Source organism: Salvelinus alpinus, chromosome 10 (genome assembly GCF_045679555.1).
Source record: "Salvelinus alpinus chromosome 10, SLU_Salpinus.1, whole genome shotgun sequence".
Taxonomy (NCBI): domain Eukaryota; kingdom Metazoa; phylum Chordata; class Actinopteri; order Salmoniformes; family Salmonidae; genus Salvelinus; species Salvelinus alpinus.
Genome location: NC_092095.1, coordinates 50,214,351 through 50,231,740, shown reverse-complemented (window position 1 = coordinate 50,231,740; position 17,390 = coordinate 50,214,351). Strand labels below are relative to the sequence as shown.

Below are 17,390 nucleotides of genomic sequence, written 5' to 3'. Positions count from 1 at the left end.
GACATGGGCGAGTTTGGTTTCTGGGTATAAAAATACGTTCCATATAATTTTATTGCAGTCACGCTGCGCAGGTAATTCGACCGATGTCGAATATGACGAAGACTAGTTTGTGAATTTAACTATTATGATTACTGACCTTTTTACTATTGAAAGCAAGATGCAATGAGCATCTTGACCCACGATATGTCAAACTTGCTTCAGGAGAATAAAGCCATCTGCTATAAATCTCAAAATAACCTTATCTCAAAATGATAAACGTCTGTTCAGGAAGTTAGTGGCACCTTAATTGGGCAGGACAGGTTTGTGGTAATGACTGGAGCGGTATTATTGGAATGGTATCAACAATATAAATGCAACATGCAACAATTTAAAAGATTTTACTGAGTTACAGTTCATATAAGAAAACCAGTCAGTATCTGGTGTGACCACTGTTTTCCTCATGCAGCACGACACATTTCCTTCACATAGAGTTGATCAGGCTGTTGATTGTGGCCTGTGGAATGTTGTCCCACTCCTCTTCAATGGCTGTGCGAATTGGTGGAGATTGGCGGGAACTGGACAACGCTGTCTTACACGTATATCCAGAGCATCCCAAACATGTTCAATCGGTGACATGTCTGGTGAGTATGCAGGCCCTGGAAGAACTGGGATATTTTCAGCTTTCAGGAATTGTGCACATATTGTGCACAAATGAGGCCGTGTATTATCATGCTGAAACATGAGGTGATGGCAGCTGGTGAATGACAAGACAATGGGGCTCAGGATGTTGTCATGTTATCTCTGCCTTCAAATTGCCATCGATAAAATGCAATTATGTTCGTTGTCCGTAGTTTATGACTGACCATACCATAACCCCACCATCACCATGGGGCACTCTGTTCACAACGTTGACATCAGCAAACCACTCACTCACACAACGCCGTACACATGGTCTGCGGTTGTGAGGTAGGTTGGACGTACTGCCAAATTCTCAAAAATTACATTGGAGGAGGCTTATAGTAGAGAAATTAACATTCAATTACAGTGCATTAGGAAAGTATTCAGACCCCTTCCCTTTATCCACATTTTGTTACGTTACAGCCTTATTCTAAAATTTATTAAATACATTTCTTCCTCATCAAACTACACACAATACCCCATAAGGACAAAGCTAAAACAGGTTTTTAGAAATGTTAGCAAATTTACAAAAAATGTAAAACTGAAATAGCTTATTTACATAAGTATTCAGACCCTTTGCTATGAGACCCGAAATTGAGCTCAGGTGCATCCTGTTTCCATTGTCCACCTGTGGTAAATTCAATTGATTGGACATGATTTGGAAAGGCACACAACTGCCTATATGTAGTCCCACAGTTGACAGTGCATATCAGAGTAAAAACCAAACAATGAGGTCAAAAGAATTGTCCGTAGAGCTCCGAGGTAGGATTGTGTCAAGGCACAGATCTGGGGAAGGGTACCAAAAAATGTCTGCAGCATTGAAGGTCACCAAGAACACAGTGGCCTCCATCATTCTTAAATGGAAGAAGTTTGGAACCACCAAGACTCTTCCTAGAGCTGGCCGCCCGGCCAAACTGATCAAACGAGGGAGAAGGGCCTTGGTCAGGGAGGTGACCAAGAACCCAATGGTCACTCTGACAGAGCTCCAGAGTTCCTCTGTGGAGATGGGGGAACCTTCCAGCAGGACAACCATCTCTGCAGCACTCCACCAATCAAGCCTTTATGGTAGCGTGGCCAGACGGAAGCCACTCCTCAGTAAAAGGCACATGACAGCCCACTTGGAGTTTGCCAAAAGGCACCTAAAGGACTCTCAGACCATGAGAAAGAAGATTCTCTGGTCTGATGAAACAGAGATCATTGATGAAAACCTGCTCCCAAGTGCTCAGGACCTCAGACTGGAGCGAAGTTTCACCTTCCAACAGGACAACGACCCTTAGCACACAGCCAAGACAATGCAGGAGTGGCTTCGGGACAAGTCTCTGAATGTCCTTGAGTGGCCCAGCTAGAGTCCGTACTTGAACCCGATCTAACATCTCTGGAGAGACCTGAAAATAGCTGTTCACCGACACTCCCCATCCAACCTGACAGTGTTTGAGAGGATCTTCAGAGAAGAATGGGAGAAACTCCCCAAATACAGGTGTGCCAAGCTTGTAGCGTCATACCCAAGAAGACTTGAGGCTGTAATCGCTGCCAAAGGCGCTCCAACAAAGTACTGAGTAAAGGGTCAGAATACTTTGCTGAAATTTGCTAAAGTTTCTAAAAACCTGTTTTACATTTTGTCATTATGGGTTACTGTGTGTAGATTGATGAGGGGGGGGGGGGGGGGACTATTTAATCCATTTTAGAATAAGGCTGTAACCTAACAAAATGTGGAAAAGGTAAAATACTTTGCAAATGTACTATATCTGGCAACAGCTCTGGTGGACATTCCTGCAATCAGCATGCCAATTGCACATTTCCTCAACACTTGAGACATTTGTGGCATGGTGTTGTGTGACAACACTGCACATTTTAAAGTGGCATTTTATTGTCCCCAGCACAAGGTGCACCTGTGTATTGGTAATGCTGTTTAATCAGCTTCTTGATATGCCACACCTGTCAGTTGAATGGATTATCTTGGCAAATGAGAAGTGCTCACTTACAGGGATGCAAACAAAATTTGTGCACACAATTTGAGAGAAATAAGCTTTTTGTGTGTATGGAACATTTCTGGGATATTTTATTTCAGCTCATAAAACATGGGATCAACACCTTACATGTTGCATTTATATTTTTGTTCAAACACATGGTTTGATTCCATTCCATTTGCTCCTTTCCAGCCATTATTATGAGCCGTCCTCCCCTCAGCAGCCTCCACTGACTTCTAGGTATGAATTTGACCCATCATTTCATAGACTAAAACATAGTATGGACATTTGAAAATCACTCTGTCCTAAGATAATAATGTTAGTAAGTAAGAGACTAAAAGGATATCTGTCAACCTCTTACACACGAGCTGGTGCAAGCTGGTGGCATTTGATGTCTTTCTCCCGTCACTGGACAGCCACACTGGAGAAAGGGCAAACCTGTAATTGTCTCAAGAAGGTCAAAATGCAAATCTTAGCCGCCACACTATCACCCATACAGTATACTCGTGAATAAATAGACGGTCTGTTTTTTAATTATTCTGTATGCTTCTTTTCAGACTTTTGGCCAGGCAAAAAAATATGAATATTGTACATTACCTGATGTCTCCCTTATTGGCCAATGTGGTGATGAAAAGAACTGTGGTCAGATACAGTAAACAACCACTTGAGACTATTGGATATAGCTGAACCATCTAAGAAATCCCATATGTTATCCCTAGAATATGTGTGAATGCTGTGAGGCTTTCACATTCAGCTAGAGAATTTCTGTAGGCCTTATTCATTCTAGGCATCACCTGCCTCCCTGTGGAAGGTAGACTGGAGTTCATACAGGCAATAAGGAAAGGTCATCCCTTCCCTATACCATATGGAAATACATACTGTTGGAATAGAACCGTCCGAAGAGCCTCCATGGCTACTCACTGTCCCCACATACTGTACATCAAGTCCACCAAGCAGAACATTTTAATAGAAATTTAAGCCTTGAACTAGTGTGAATCCTGTTGACATAAGGCTGTGTTTACACAGGTAGCCCAATCCTGTTGACATAAGGCTGTGTGTACACAGGCAGCCCAATTCTGATATTGTTGGAATAGAACCGAGCTGATCTGATTGACCAAAAGACAAATTAGTGAAAACAAATCTGAATTAGATCCGAATTGGGCTGCCTGTGTAAACGCAGCCTTAGATGAATGATTCATGGTAGATGGGTGGTCCCTATAGAAAGATACCTGTGACCAAAGTGGATACTGGATATTGGATAACCACCATTACCACCAGCCATATAAGACATTGGGCCATATAAATAAATGTCTTCAAATTTCGAGGAAAACGATGTTGTCTCATTAAATATTTACTTTGACACTTCTAAAAGTGTAAGATATTTTGCAAAGAACTAGTTAATTAACCTCATGCTGTTATCTGAAATGCAGTTAAATGCCATGTAATGTCGCCAAACAATTGCCTCCTGATTGCAAATGCCAAGAGCTGACATTCACATCACCTCATGCCAAGGTCAGCTCTGCAACGTAGAATTTGGCATCCTTCTTTGTAAAAAAAATTTACTTGGGGATTGTATAATCTTTTTTTAAATGATGCAGGTTTTTTATTGTAGTTTATTGTTTCTACTGCAAGTCGCCTATCTTCAGTTTGTTAATTAATGTAAAGAGCTTTTAATGCTGTCCTTGTATTTTAAATGAAACAGTTTAGTGGCATCTGTTTCACGTGGCCTGATGGTATAAATGTGTTTCCTTCTGCAGCCTCAGCAGAAAGCCTGGCATTAGCTTCTGTTCTGCGGTTCTTCAAGTCTCAGGAGACTTATTCTATGAAATAAACAACTAAGCAACGTGTAATGTGCCATCTGATATCTATTCTAAGGCTATTTGCATGGCACACTGGTTCATTCTGTTGTAGCTTTCTCTTTTGCTGACCAATGACCAATGTACTGTATAGAAGTCAGCATTGTATCACCACTATTTGCAGTTGAGAATGAGATGCTCCCAAAACTAACATTAGGCCAATACAGCAGCATGGTTATAGTGCGGGTGGTATACTGCTGATGAGGATGTCATTCTGCTATAGGAACTGAATGTTGTTAGGAACTCAAGTTTAGTTTTTATTGTGCAGTGCATGGGGCTGGGGCTAGGAGGGGAGGATAAACACTGCTGATGTAGAGTTCTGTCTGTTTCCTTACCATCTGTTAAGGACTAGTGCTGGATGTACGTTGGGTCCACCGCTCCATTAGGTGGGTAATGGAGGTTGATCATCATCGTCAGGGCAAATGAGCTGTGATAAATGAAAAGATGTCCAAAAGGATGGACCACTACTGTATCCAAGTCAGGAGGTGGAAAATAAAGGGGGTGATGTTACAAAAGTATGCACAAGGTATAACAAAAATAAATTGAAGCTATATGAACGTAAGTTTATGTCCATGTTGTATTATCAATGTCATGCAATTTAATAGACACAATATTATTGGAAAGCCAAGAAAGTCATTTCCATTTTGACCGTGTTCTACAACCAAATAATACTGTATATTTACATTTGTTAACTTAAGAGCATTGTCTTTTACAATAATATAACTTGATGTATCATTTTGGATTTATGAACTGAAATAGACAGGAGAGGGCTACAACAAATCTCCCAGCAGTCACATCTGTCAAGGTCATGGAGGGAGAACCGTTTTATTTTTCACCTTTTAGAGACTGAAACATCATTTGCAGATAAAACATGAAAGTGGGGAAAGCATGAAGAGCTCTCTCCACTAATCCCACTTCCCCTTGACACACAGCCACTTCCCAGCGTCATTCTTTCATTTGTCAATTTTCATTCATTCATTAACTTCTTTCAACTGTAATGGGCAAAAAAAACATATTTGCCACATTTCCATCTAACAATTTTTTTTCCTGAATTGGCATGGAACCTGATTACTGAGGTCTCTCTCGCTCTATTTTCTGTTTGTTTTGCTCCCTGTTGAGGCAGAAAGTACAGGTAATCCACACGGAGATTATCTGGCTCTCATGTAGCACAGGTGCAAGAGGCTGATATGACACAAAGTAACATCCCTGCACCACCTCATGTGGAGATAGTGTTAGGGATTGTCCAGATAACATCTAAAGTCTCTGTCATGCGTTCCAGGTTTCTATGAAATATTTACCTAAAATTAAAGGTAGACTCAATGAAATGACGTTGCCACAAGCAGCACTGGAGATATTGAAATGAGCGAGATGCAACACTTCGCTCTCACACAGTATCTGCGCTTGTGCACGGGTTCGCTTCACACTGTGTATTACGTGGTAGCCACAGGACCAAAACAGCGGAGAAATTGAGCCTCGCGCTTTAACGCTCTTAGTTGTTGCAGAAATTGACCCACTATGCAGTTTACTTTCTGCATCTATGTCATATCGCCGAGTCCACCTTTAATTAAAATATGAATTCAATTATAAATAAGGATGTTAAAAAGCAGATTTTCTATGTGCCCCTGCTTGGCCTGAGTGGAAACAACAGAGTGGTTTGGGGCGACAACAAAAAAAAAGCATACACTTGGAAATAAAAAGTAGCTACCAAATCCACATGGGGCAGGGCTGCACACAGCCTAGCAGGGCTAACCCTTTCCCCCCAAATAGCTAGTATGAATGTTCAGGATTTGGAAACATGATGGAACTACTAGGTCACTTTACTATAACAGCAATAAATGCAGAGTGATTATTTTACAAGCGTGAGTCGTTTCCGTCCATTGCTTTCACTATTCCTGTATTTTTGTTTGTCGTTTCTAGGCGCTACTGTAAATTAGCTAGCAGCAGTTATGCTGCTACATATATCAGTCAATCACAGCAAACTAGGATTCCTCTTGGCATCCAACTTTTAACTACAAACCACAGGATTTAAAATATAAGGGAATGGCGATATGGTTGTTGTGTGGAGGATATACTTTGGCTAACTTTCTTGTTGGCTAGTCAGCTAGCTAAGTTAGTCTCGATAGCTAACGTTAGCATGCTAGCTTACTGTTTCCAAACTGCCAGCAGGCCAACTCTTACAAACCACAACATTTGAAATAGAAGTGACTGGCGAGATAGTTGTATAGGCTTTGTCCTGTTTGCTAACACTAGCCGCTTGTGCGCCCTCCCATAGACTCCTTCTCCCCACCAAAGAATTTGGGGGTAAAAAGGAAAAAGCTGCTGGACCCAATCACAGACAGGCCTGTCCCGGCCAAGGAGGATGATATCATTCTCCAAGCAAATTTCAAGCATTTTTTGAGATGGGGTTTAACTGAGTGGGTTTTCTCAAATGTATTATTTGTCCACAACTACAAGTAAAGGATGAGTCAACAACATTATTTGGGTTTGAGCAAACAGAATATAAGCTTTTAAAGTTTGATTTTCACTGGACAGTTACTTTAATGCAAACAGAGCAGCTGCCTAGCATTGTGTTAACACCATTGCTATTACACTATTTTCTATAAAATCATCATAGTGCCACTTTTTACTTTTCATACATTTCTGTCACATTTTTTAAAAGTATTGTATTGTCAATATAATTTCTTTTTTTTGTATAAAATAAGAAATGACTTAATGCAGTGAACTTGGCAGCAAATAGTGTATGAAATAAAGACAACTATATACAACATCTACCTATGTTACCATTTATTATATTTCTCATTTATAGGTCTTTTCTCATTTTCTACATGTATGATTTTTGTTTATCTGGTTTGTTTTATTTAATTTTTTCCTCATGCTTTATAGCGAGAGCTCATGCATTAGGGCCCTTATTCTAGAGACTACAGTGGACTGGGCACATCAATCAAACGGTGCATGAACCATTACAGGACGGCAAAAGACCCGGTCAAAGTTCACAGTCAACGCTCACAACTTGGTCAGAGAAAGCAAACATACGTAGAGCAGACCCCTCAGAACACCCAAAGGTTGGGAGGGAGTGATCAAAAGTTATTCACAATGGTTAACCAGCCATTCACTACTGATGCAGTTCAAGTTTTTTTTTTTTTTTTTTAACATCACAAGTTGTGCTTGGTCCCCTTTCAAAAACTGCAATTGCCTTGATTCTTGTGGATTCTTACAACTCTATTCAAAATAAACAAATAAGAAAACATGCCAGGTGCGAATGAGAAGTATGACAACACAGAAGGGGGAAAATTACAAAATGGGCTTTTTCACGGGAGTTGTCTGATTCCAATGAGTATACTTAGATAAAGTACTGTACATTAACATTTCCGAGCCTGTTAGAAATACAGTTTGGGTATATTTTCTTTTTTTGGTAACATGTTCATTGTTAAAAACGACACAGAACAGGTCAAAATGATCTACAGTTTCATACTTTTAAATTGCTACATTAACACAGGGATCCATTTCAATTCATTTCAAATAAATAGTCCAAAGAGATGACATTGAGCAGTATAAAACACAGTAATCAAAATGAAGTGACCAGAAACTTTGTTCAAACAAACATTACAGATTAAAGAAACAAAAAGCAAATAAAAATCGTCTTTGGTGAGGTAAGGCTTATGATGACAGACAAAGAAAATTAGCTCAAGTTACCTCAACACTCATGGCTAAATATGAGCTAAAATAATTTCAGTCGTTTTTTGTCAAGCGCCCAACAAATGCTACATGATGATAGCAAAATGTTGTCTGTGTGTTCAAATAAAAAGCAGTACACAAAGTCCACTGCATCCGTCTGGCAACCACAAGAGTGTGAGCCATTCTGCAATTGCATAGCAAATAACCGCGCTGCAAGAATATCTTTCCATAGAAATGTACGTTTCAAAGGCCATATGCACTTTAGTATAATTTACGTCATTCACTGTAAAGGGAAAAAGGAATCAAATATTTTTCAGAAGTTAATTAGGACCGACTTCAGATAGATTTAGATAAAACATGTCATTATCAGAAAGCATTCTCAATCAAATTCTTGGAATCAAAAAACACACGTATCTACCACTATTCAAAAACAAACAAACATATCGTCCTCAGACAGATGTAAAGGATTGCACTCACAGCAGAAACGAAGAAAAGACTGCACATGAAAAGTGCAAGAGAGGACATAAGCCTTCAAGACAAGAGGAACGGGCACAACACTAATACTTAGGAAAAAAACAGCAAAATAGTTATTGGTATGACCACTACTGGGAGGTGAGCTTGAACGCTTTCTATATATTTGGCATAATCATACAGTGAGTGTAGACAAGGTTTGTCTGTAGATAGCCAACTGATTTCAGTTGATTTTTGCATGTATTGATTTATAAAATGTAATCAACAAAATCCGTTAAAAAAATCCCAGGTTTCCAGTTGTACAGCTGTCGTATGTCACGTGTTAGGTTACTAGTGTAAGTGGAATAAACAACATTAAACTAACAAAACATCAATAACAATCGTTCTGTTGACGCGAACAATAATGAAAACAAGTCTTTACAGTGAGTCAATGAGGAAAAACAACAAGACAAAATTCAACCAAATTCAATGTCTCAACGGTGAAAAGTGGAGTGATCAGGAGAGGGAACAAGGGGTTGGGTGAGCGTCATCCACACACAGAACAAATAAAGTCGAAACAGCTGGTAGGAGTAGTATCTTCATCTGAGCCTCCTCTTCCTCCCGTGACAACAACCATACACATTTTAGAACAACATAGTCATTCTATTTCTATGAAAACAACCCACTCAGGACTGAAGTGAGAACTGGTCCTGTTCGATAGGCTTCTTGACCCAGGCTCCCAGTCCTGCCTTGTGGAATTCCTTGGTCAGAGTCTGCTTGGCAGCATGGTACTCCAACGCTGCCTGTTTGGCGTCATGGTACAAGCTGGGTTTGGCACCTTTGATTCTCAGAGTCTGTGAAAGCTAAAAAGCAGGAAGAGAGAGGTTTTAATTGGACAAGAATATAACACAGTAAGAAATGATTCAACAATCAAGTGAACAAACAGACCTTTTAAATGGAGTTCTTGGAACATAATAAGTCTCAACGACCCAGCCACGCACAGCAACAGCCACCTGAGAGTATATAAGCTGTTGTGCGGGTTAATAAGTAGCCTACCTTGCAGTATAGGCGCACCCAGCGGCTGTAGAGGGCGTGCTTGCAGAGCCTCGAGGGCCGTCCCAAGTCGTCCTTGCCTGTCATGGCGTTGATAACCTCCAACCCCTGGTCTCCCACAGCCCAGTTCACACTGAAGTTAGGAGCTTTACCCGGTTGCCGTGCTTCTGCGTTGCTTATTCCTGCAGAGAAGAGAAAGTGACGTAAAAAGATTCCTTTGTGAGATATACAGCACCAGTCAAAAGTTTGGACACACCTACTCATTCAAGGGTTATTCTTAATTTGTACTATTTTATGCATTGTAGAATAGTGAAGACATCAAAACTATGAAATAACACATGGAATCATGTAGTAATTTTATATTTGAGATCCTTCAAAGTAGCCACCCTGTGCCTTGATGACAGCTTTGCACATTCTTGGCAATCTCTCAACCAGCTTCTTGAGGTAGTCACCTGGAATGCATTTCAATTAAAAGGTGTGCCTTGTTAAAAGTTATTTTGTGGAATTTCTTTCCTTCTTAATGCGTTTGAACCAATCAGTAACAAGGTAGGGGTGGTCTACAGAAGATAGCCCTATTTGATAAAAGACCAAGTCAATATTATGGCAAGAACAGCTCAAATAAGCAAAGAGAAATGACAGTCCATCAGTACTTTGACGGTCAGTCAATGTGGAAAATTTCAGTGCAGACACAAAAACCCTCAAGCGCTACGATGAAACTGGTTCTCATGAGGACCGCCACAGGAAAGGAAGAGTTACAGTACCTCTGCTGCAGAGGATAAATTCATTAGAGTTACCAGCCTCAGAAATGGCAGCGCAAATAAATGCTTCACAGAGTTTAAGTAACAGACACATCTCAACATCAACTGTTCAGAGGAGACTGCATGAATCAGGCCCTCGTGGTCGAATTGCTGCAAAGAAACCACTACTAAAGGACAAGAGACTTGCTTGGGCCAAAATTCACAAGCAATGGACATTAGACAGGTGGAAATCTGTCCTTTGGTCTGATGAGTCCAAATTTGAGATTTTTGGTTCCAACCACCATTTCTTTGTGAGACACAGAGTAGGTGAACGGATGATCTCTGCATGTGTAGTTCCCACCGTGAAGCATGGAGGAGGAGGTGTGATGGTATGGGGGTGCTTTGCTGGTGACACTGTCAGCAATATATTTAGAATTCTAGGCAGACTTAACCAGCATGGCTACCACAGCATTCTGCAGCAATATGCCATCCCATCTGGTTTGCGCTTAGTGGGACTATCATTTGTTTTTCAACAGGGAGTGTAAGGGCCATACACCTCCAGGGAGTGTAAGGGCCATATGATTCCATATGTGTTCTTTCATAGGTTTGATGTCTTCACTATTATTCTACAATGTAGAAAATAGAACAAATAAAGAAAAACCCTTGAACTAGTAGGTGCGTCCAATCTTTTGATTGGTACTGTGTGGTTTTCAGGACAATCCAGGGGCTGTTGTCTGATATAAACTAAGTGGGAGCAGGATGTGGGATGAGTAGGACGACAGCCAGACCCCTTACCGCTCAGAAGTGGCCGGTTGAGGTTGAACGTCTGAGGCAGGTCCTCAATGTCAGCGATCCTCTGGTACATGGCTCTGGAGAGGTGGTCTGCGTGGTACAAGCTGCCCAGGATGATGCTGGAGAAGTAGACGGGCTCTGTGAAGTAACACATCAGAGAGCCCTGGATCCCTACTACGTTCCACCTGAGAGAAGGGCGGCAGTGAGAAGTGGTGTTCATAGGGAGGCACTGCTTTATGAGTCACATGACCTTTTGAGCCTCACCACCACAAAGCACAGATGTTCCTGAGCGCAAGATATGAATAAGACCCAAGTCTAAGTTTTAAAAACTCTTGACATTTCGGGATTCTACCCTGGACATTTTGATCAATCTGAACGCAGAGGTTGAATTTGAAAATGTCTACTTGTACCCGGTTTTTCTCCACCTGATAATGCAACCTGGGTTGAAGAAAATAATATGTAATAGCCTCTCAGTTGGACAGTTCCCATTTTTCGAACATTAAGCTCCACTTTTAGTGATGAAGGGTGTTTATTTCCTGGAGTCAGATGCTATTCAAATGATTCTGATTAGTGCATTCCTCAGGCTAGCTACCCTCACTCAAGTCCCAATCACTTGTGTATCACTCTGCCAACAGAGCAGTGCTACAGGTGTGATTATGCTAGAGCCGTGATTAGCCCTTTGATTAATCTCCACGGAAATGGCATCCCTGCTGGGAGTGCCCTAGGAACTGTAACAGCTCGTCAATCCGCAGGTGTGTAATCATGAACAATATTGTTGATTACACACTTTAGATCTCAGTAAAGTTTGTTAGATTGTTCCTTCAAGGCTTGTTCTCTGGGCTTTTTCTGTCCATGTGATTTGCTCAAGCAAAAGCCTTCGCGGCTATCTCTGACTTGTGAAAAGTCGGACAAAGTTCACAATAATGGCGTAAATGGTAGATTTACATTTTTGTTGTTTTTATGAATATCACATGTAAATTCTTCATTCCATGGAAATGACTGGACACCTGCTGTATGGTTACAGTTTGACTGGTTGCTAAACTGTAAACATAGTAATAAGGAGTGGTGTCAAAGAGAGAGACAGACCTGGCGATCTTGTCACTGCAGGACATGGTGAGCAGCCTCTCTCCCTGCAGTACCCCGTCCCAGGTCTGGATGGTGTTACTGACTTTCACAGGGATGGTCCCCTCCCCAGACTCTATCTTGGTCCTCAGCTGACCACGAGCCTTCCTGTTAGGGTGCCTGTCTCCCTGATCTGTGGATGAAATGGAAAGGAAATAAGAAGAAGCATTTTTAAAATGAAGAAGAAGAGCCACCTAGGGAGAAGTCTCACCCTCAAAGGCAGCCTCGTGGGGTGAGAAGATGCGTGCGTCTCCGCAGGGCGACGTGCTGATGTACAGGTGGAACTGCACGTTGTCCTTCAGACGGAAGCCCTGCTTGTTCTCACACCTCGTGAATATCGACTTCTGCTGCTCCTCTCTGATGTTACTATGGCAGACGGACGGACGGACAGACAGACAGACAGAGACGCGTGGTATGAAAAGGGTAACCGTTTCTCTACATTGGCATTTGTTTCTTCCGGTAAAATGTCATTTTTTTGTTGACCAGTCAGTTTCTACTAACCCAGTCTCCGTGGTTACAGTGACTTACCTGAGGAAGTGCTCCAGCTGTGCGTACAGGTACCTAAGGAGGGAACGACGAGCAATGATCTCAGCATGGCAGTCGTTCAAAGCCAGGCCGCGGTCGCTCATGTACTCGCCGTTTATACACTTGGTCCCCGTGGAAACACAGATCACTTGTGCCTCCTTGACATCGGTGCCTGGGTGGGATGTGTGGATTGTGAGACAAAAATGGTATATAAAACGACATAGTCTACTGAATACAGTATATAATTTGTTCCTCTTGTTTCATGATGCAGTGATAAAATCAGCTAGGAAATGTGAATTGATACCTAATTTACAATGTAAATTACACAAACATCTTTTGTGATTAGTGTCTAATGAAACCCCCCGTTGTGATCCATTCAGAACCAGCGGGGCTCTCGATTTGACAGAGTCAGAGATGAACAATCAGGTTGAAGTAAAAAAAAGAAAGTTATTCTAACAGTACCTGTTGTCATGACAATGCCTGCTAGGACTTTCCGTCGCGCGTGAGGGGATGTGAAGTTATCCGTCAGCTCACTGAACTTGTCAACTACCAGACCGGACACAGCGTCAGCTAGAACCTGAAATAAACACCGAGCAGAGCATGAGATACCGAGGTTCTGCATCATAACATCAGACGAAAAACCCAGGCCTTAAAACCAGAGACTAAACCCAGACAGAATAGAACGTTCCTGGGGAAGTTCAAACGTTATGACGATCCCCTTCTGGCTTATCATATAGCTCTGATGAAACATCTATGATCAATTGAAAATCTACATGAATGTGTACATTAGAAACCACAGAGGCAATGACAACCCAGGGTACCCCAAAGAGACACTGCTTTCTCAAACTGAAGCTCAGGTAGCAGAACAGAAGACAGGCTAGTGCAGTATAATAGATTAGCGGTGCCTACTTCTTCAGGGATCAGACATACCAACTGCAGATAAAAGGGTTTAGATAGGGATGAGTGACAGACAAGACACCAGGGAGCTTAAACGCCGCAACGCAAATCATCCATCCGCTTCATTGACTGATCTGCTCGAAAACAGGCCAACGGAGCAGGCAGCTTGTCTAATCAATAGGTATGTTTGAATAGCATTCAGGAGCTGATGTTAATTAAGATTACAGTTTAATTTACCTTGCCTCGTCAGTCGTTATCTCAGGCAGGAGGGATTAGGGGTACGGGATTAAGGGACGTGTAAATAGATTTGAGTGTACACAATGCAACGTGGAACGTTCAAGGCTGTAATGCACCACTGTCTCTCAAAGCCTCGTCTCCTTTTCAATTAAGCCCTGTCAGAGGCTTATAATGAGCTGGTTAAACCATTAAGTCAATTAAACTGAGAATAGTTCATAGGAAGTGAACACTGAATACTGCCTGCAATGCAGGATGAACCAAACGGACATATCTGACCATTGCTCTCTTATTTCATGGGGTTAAACCACCCAAATAGAGAAAAGAAGAGTCTCTGCATACTACTACAATTGTTCTACTGCTCCACAAGACTTTTGATGGGGAGAGGGAGTTTGTCCTGCGTTATGAGTTTACTATGTGCTATTATTCTGTGCCATACATTCAAAGTAAAACTTTTCAAATAACCAAATGAAACAAGCATGTCATCCAACAGTCTCCTAATTGAACGTGGTGTCGGCAGTAGTAGTTCTTACCTGGGGCAGGTGCAGTTGCAGGCCCTCTCTGGGTATGGGCTGTCTGGACGGCGTCTGGTCCAGTTGCATGTTAAAGAGGGCAGAGAGAGCAGCCTGCGCCGCCCGGGCCTTGGCCAACTTCTTATTGCGCCCTGAGCCTTGGAACGTCTGTGTGTCCACCACCACGGACATGGCAAAGTTCTTGGCGTGGCTCTCTCCACTCTCTGACACAAAGTCGTACTTTAGCCCGGGTCGTAGTTCGTTGAGGATCATGACAGGGTTCTTGGCAATAGCGGGGGAGACAAAGGCTGGGACGGAGGGGGTGGGTGGTAGGCCTAACGAGGACTGACTCAGGCCGGTAGTACCTGAGTTCGCTAGCAGGGGGTACTCTACTAGTCCCAGGGTGCTGAAGGAGCCATTGGTACCGTTAGAGCCCAGGTAGAAGGACTCCTCCGGAGGGGCCGGGGTCTCAAACCCATTAAACAACATGTCCGGGAAGTCAGCCTGGTCGGAGGTAAAGTCTGTGTTGACCGTTAGCGTCCGACCCATTGCCATGTGCGCCTCGGAGGCGTTGGGGAACTGAACGAACGACCGCAGAGCCTTCTCAGCCGAGTTGAGCTTAGCCTTCTTCTTGGTGGGGCCGGAGCCCTCGAACAGCTGCCCATTGACCTCGACAGTCATGACAAACACGGGCGCGTGGACCGGACCGGTCTGTGACAGCAGCTTGTACTGCAGTCCAGGCTTGATCTCATTCAGCTGCATCAGGGCATTTTTGGGCAGAATGGGCCCGGGCATTTTCTTACGCTTCTTGGGCCTGTACTTGTTATTGTGATGCCCGTTATTACCCTCTTCTAAGGGACGCTTCCTGCCCCCTCCACAACCTGCACTGCCCCCATTAGGGAGGTGAGCTGCCCCCTCACCCCCCAACCCCTCCTTGGAGGAGGAGACCACGTTGTCCAGATTGCGGTTTTCCTTAACGTCGGTGCTGCTGGAACCTGCGGTGCCCAGAAAGAGTAACTTACAACGCCTTCGTTGCAGGATCTTGTAAATGTAAAATTTATAGATTCCTTTATCTCTCTTTGTAACTGGACAAGTGATCTGTGTTCCTTTGTATGTTAGATTTTCAAAGAGTCATAAGTAGTCATTACAGAAAACAGTGTATGTTAAATACACAGTAATATTAGTATCAACATGAACCTTCAATACAATCAAAGGGGGGCCTGAAAGAAACTTGATGAAAGGACAGATTTCTGAGGAAAATCTTCATAGTTTATTTCTGTATTTTTCAGAATAAGCACTACCAAAGACACAGTGTAAATACAAAAGTAACCCCACCAAAATGTCTAAACATTTCAGGGTGAATCTATCCATCTGTGTTATTGAAGAACGGGCTCAAAACTTCTAGAAATGTCCTGTGAAGGACTGCATGACCAATTTAACTGTAAGGCTTGTATTAATCATGGTATCAATAAATTAGGTGTAGCTGTGGTTGAGGGAACACATATCGCCACGTCCTGATTATAAAGCTGATGGAACTTGGTGTAAATTTTCATTTATAACATCCTCCAGCAAAAGCTCGATAGGTTACTCCTTTCGGTGCTCAGGGATTAAATACATCCTTGTACAAAATGCAGGAGGAGAGAAGAAGGTAGCGACAAGGGGCTTGGAAAGAAGAGGGACAAAATAAGGATATCGCCACCTCCCAAAATGGAGGTGCTAGAGACAAACAAACAAGTGTTTTCTGGGATTTTCATGCACCACTGCAGTCAAAAATGTATTCAAATAATAACTTTATTTTCATTTTACTTAGCTCTGGACCAAGCTGTATATCATAATTTTCTGAAACAAAGTTTACAGAGTATATATATATATATATCAGATTTTATTTTCTGACTAGGCTGGTGGTTGTGGTAAAGTAAAAAACAAGCATGCAAGAGAAAATATAAACGATGTAAAAAACACAATGCAGCTGTGCAACAGGAGGGGAGTAGTGATTACAACCCTGTTGGGAAAGAGATTTTTGAACAACAGAGCATTGTGATTGACCGCGCCACGACAACACTGTCCGTCGCCAACCATGCTCAGTTCTGACCCAGACACACATACACACAAACACATCCACCAGAAAGCCCTTGAGTAACCTTGGCAACGTCTGCCCGCCAACAACCGCTCCCTGCAGTGAGGACGTCCCTGACCAACACAGTAATCCAAGTGAGCTCCCGTCTGGGTTGGGCTTGGTGTAACAGGGAAGCGGGAGGATTAGGGTTGTCCTAACACATAACATGTCCTAACATCATAACTGTCAAGTGTGTAATGGGATCTGCATGATGTTCCTGGGGAAAAAGCACTGCCAGCCAAAGCACTGAATTCAACATCTGCTCCATACTGTGGGCATAGATACATACAGCCCCTCTCTCTCTCTCTCTCTGTACTTTACAACATGCGAAAGCCTCATTGGGATTGGGGGGGGGAAATGTTGTTGCCAAACCCTGTATTTTGACTATAGAAAGAGCATCCTTTCCTCAATAACCCTCCCAGGCTTGTTGCAGGCAGTTTAAGGCTGAACTATAACTGCTCCCAGAACCTAGAGGAGGTACTCCGTGGGGTTTTAGGAGCTTTGAGAAGAGGAGCAGGGGGTCAAGCTTCAAATCCGTCTCTTAAAATGGTCTGAAATAACGCAGGAGATAAGTGTTCCCCTCATCCCCCCCTGAATGTGAGATTTAAACTCTGATCCTACCCTCCTGAGCCAGGAAACCCAGTCTGATGGCACGTTCTCAAGGTCAATCCTACACAAACAAGTCAGGAAGAGGAGATTTAATAGGCCTACAATTCTCCTCCCTGGATTCCTTCCAATAATGTGGTGTTATTGGTAACAGTATCCAACTTGAAAACATATAACCGAGTAAATAGTTT

At 42.5% G+C, this 17,390-nt stretch overlaps 1 protein-coding gene and 1 long non-coding RNA gene across 3 annotated transcripts in view; one reads left to right on the top strand and one right to left on the bottom strand.

Moving 5' to 3' along the window:
* The first annotated feature begins 6,186 nt into the window (after positions 1-6,186).
* On the top strand, positions 6,187-7,249 carry LOC139532156 (uncharacterized). The gene is made up of 2 exons (XR_011666514.1): positions 6,187-6,339; positions 6,753-7,249. It is a non-coding gene; the product is annotated as an uncharacterized lncRNA (long non-coding RNA).
* Positions 7,250-7,934: 685 nt separating this feature from the next.
* LOC139532155 (double-stranded RNA-specific editase 1-like) overlaps positions 7,935-17,390 on the bottom strand; it is a 59,252-nt gene continuing 49,796 nt past the window's right edge. For both annotated transcript variants that reach the window (XM_071329369.1, XM_071329371.1), the window contains 8 exons: positions 14,499-15,472; positions 13,297-13,411; positions 12,838-13,006; positions 12,521-12,675; positions 12,274-12,442; positions 11,191-11,372; positions 9,662-9,840; positions 7,935-9,468 (listed from right to left, as the gene is read on the bottom strand). In XM_071329369.1, the coding sequence (XP_071185470.1) occupies positions 9,292-9,468; positions 9,662-9,840; positions 11,191-11,372; positions 12,274-12,442; positions 12,521-12,675; positions 12,838-13,006; positions 13,297-13,411; positions 14,499-15,472 (2,120 nt within the window). In that variant the 3' untranslated portion in view covers positions 7,935-9,291. The remainder of the gene's footprint in view (positions 9,469-9,661; positions 9,841-11,190; positions 11,373-12,273; positions 12,443-12,520; positions 12,676-12,837; positions 13,007-13,296; positions 13,412-14,498; positions 15,473-17,390) is intronic.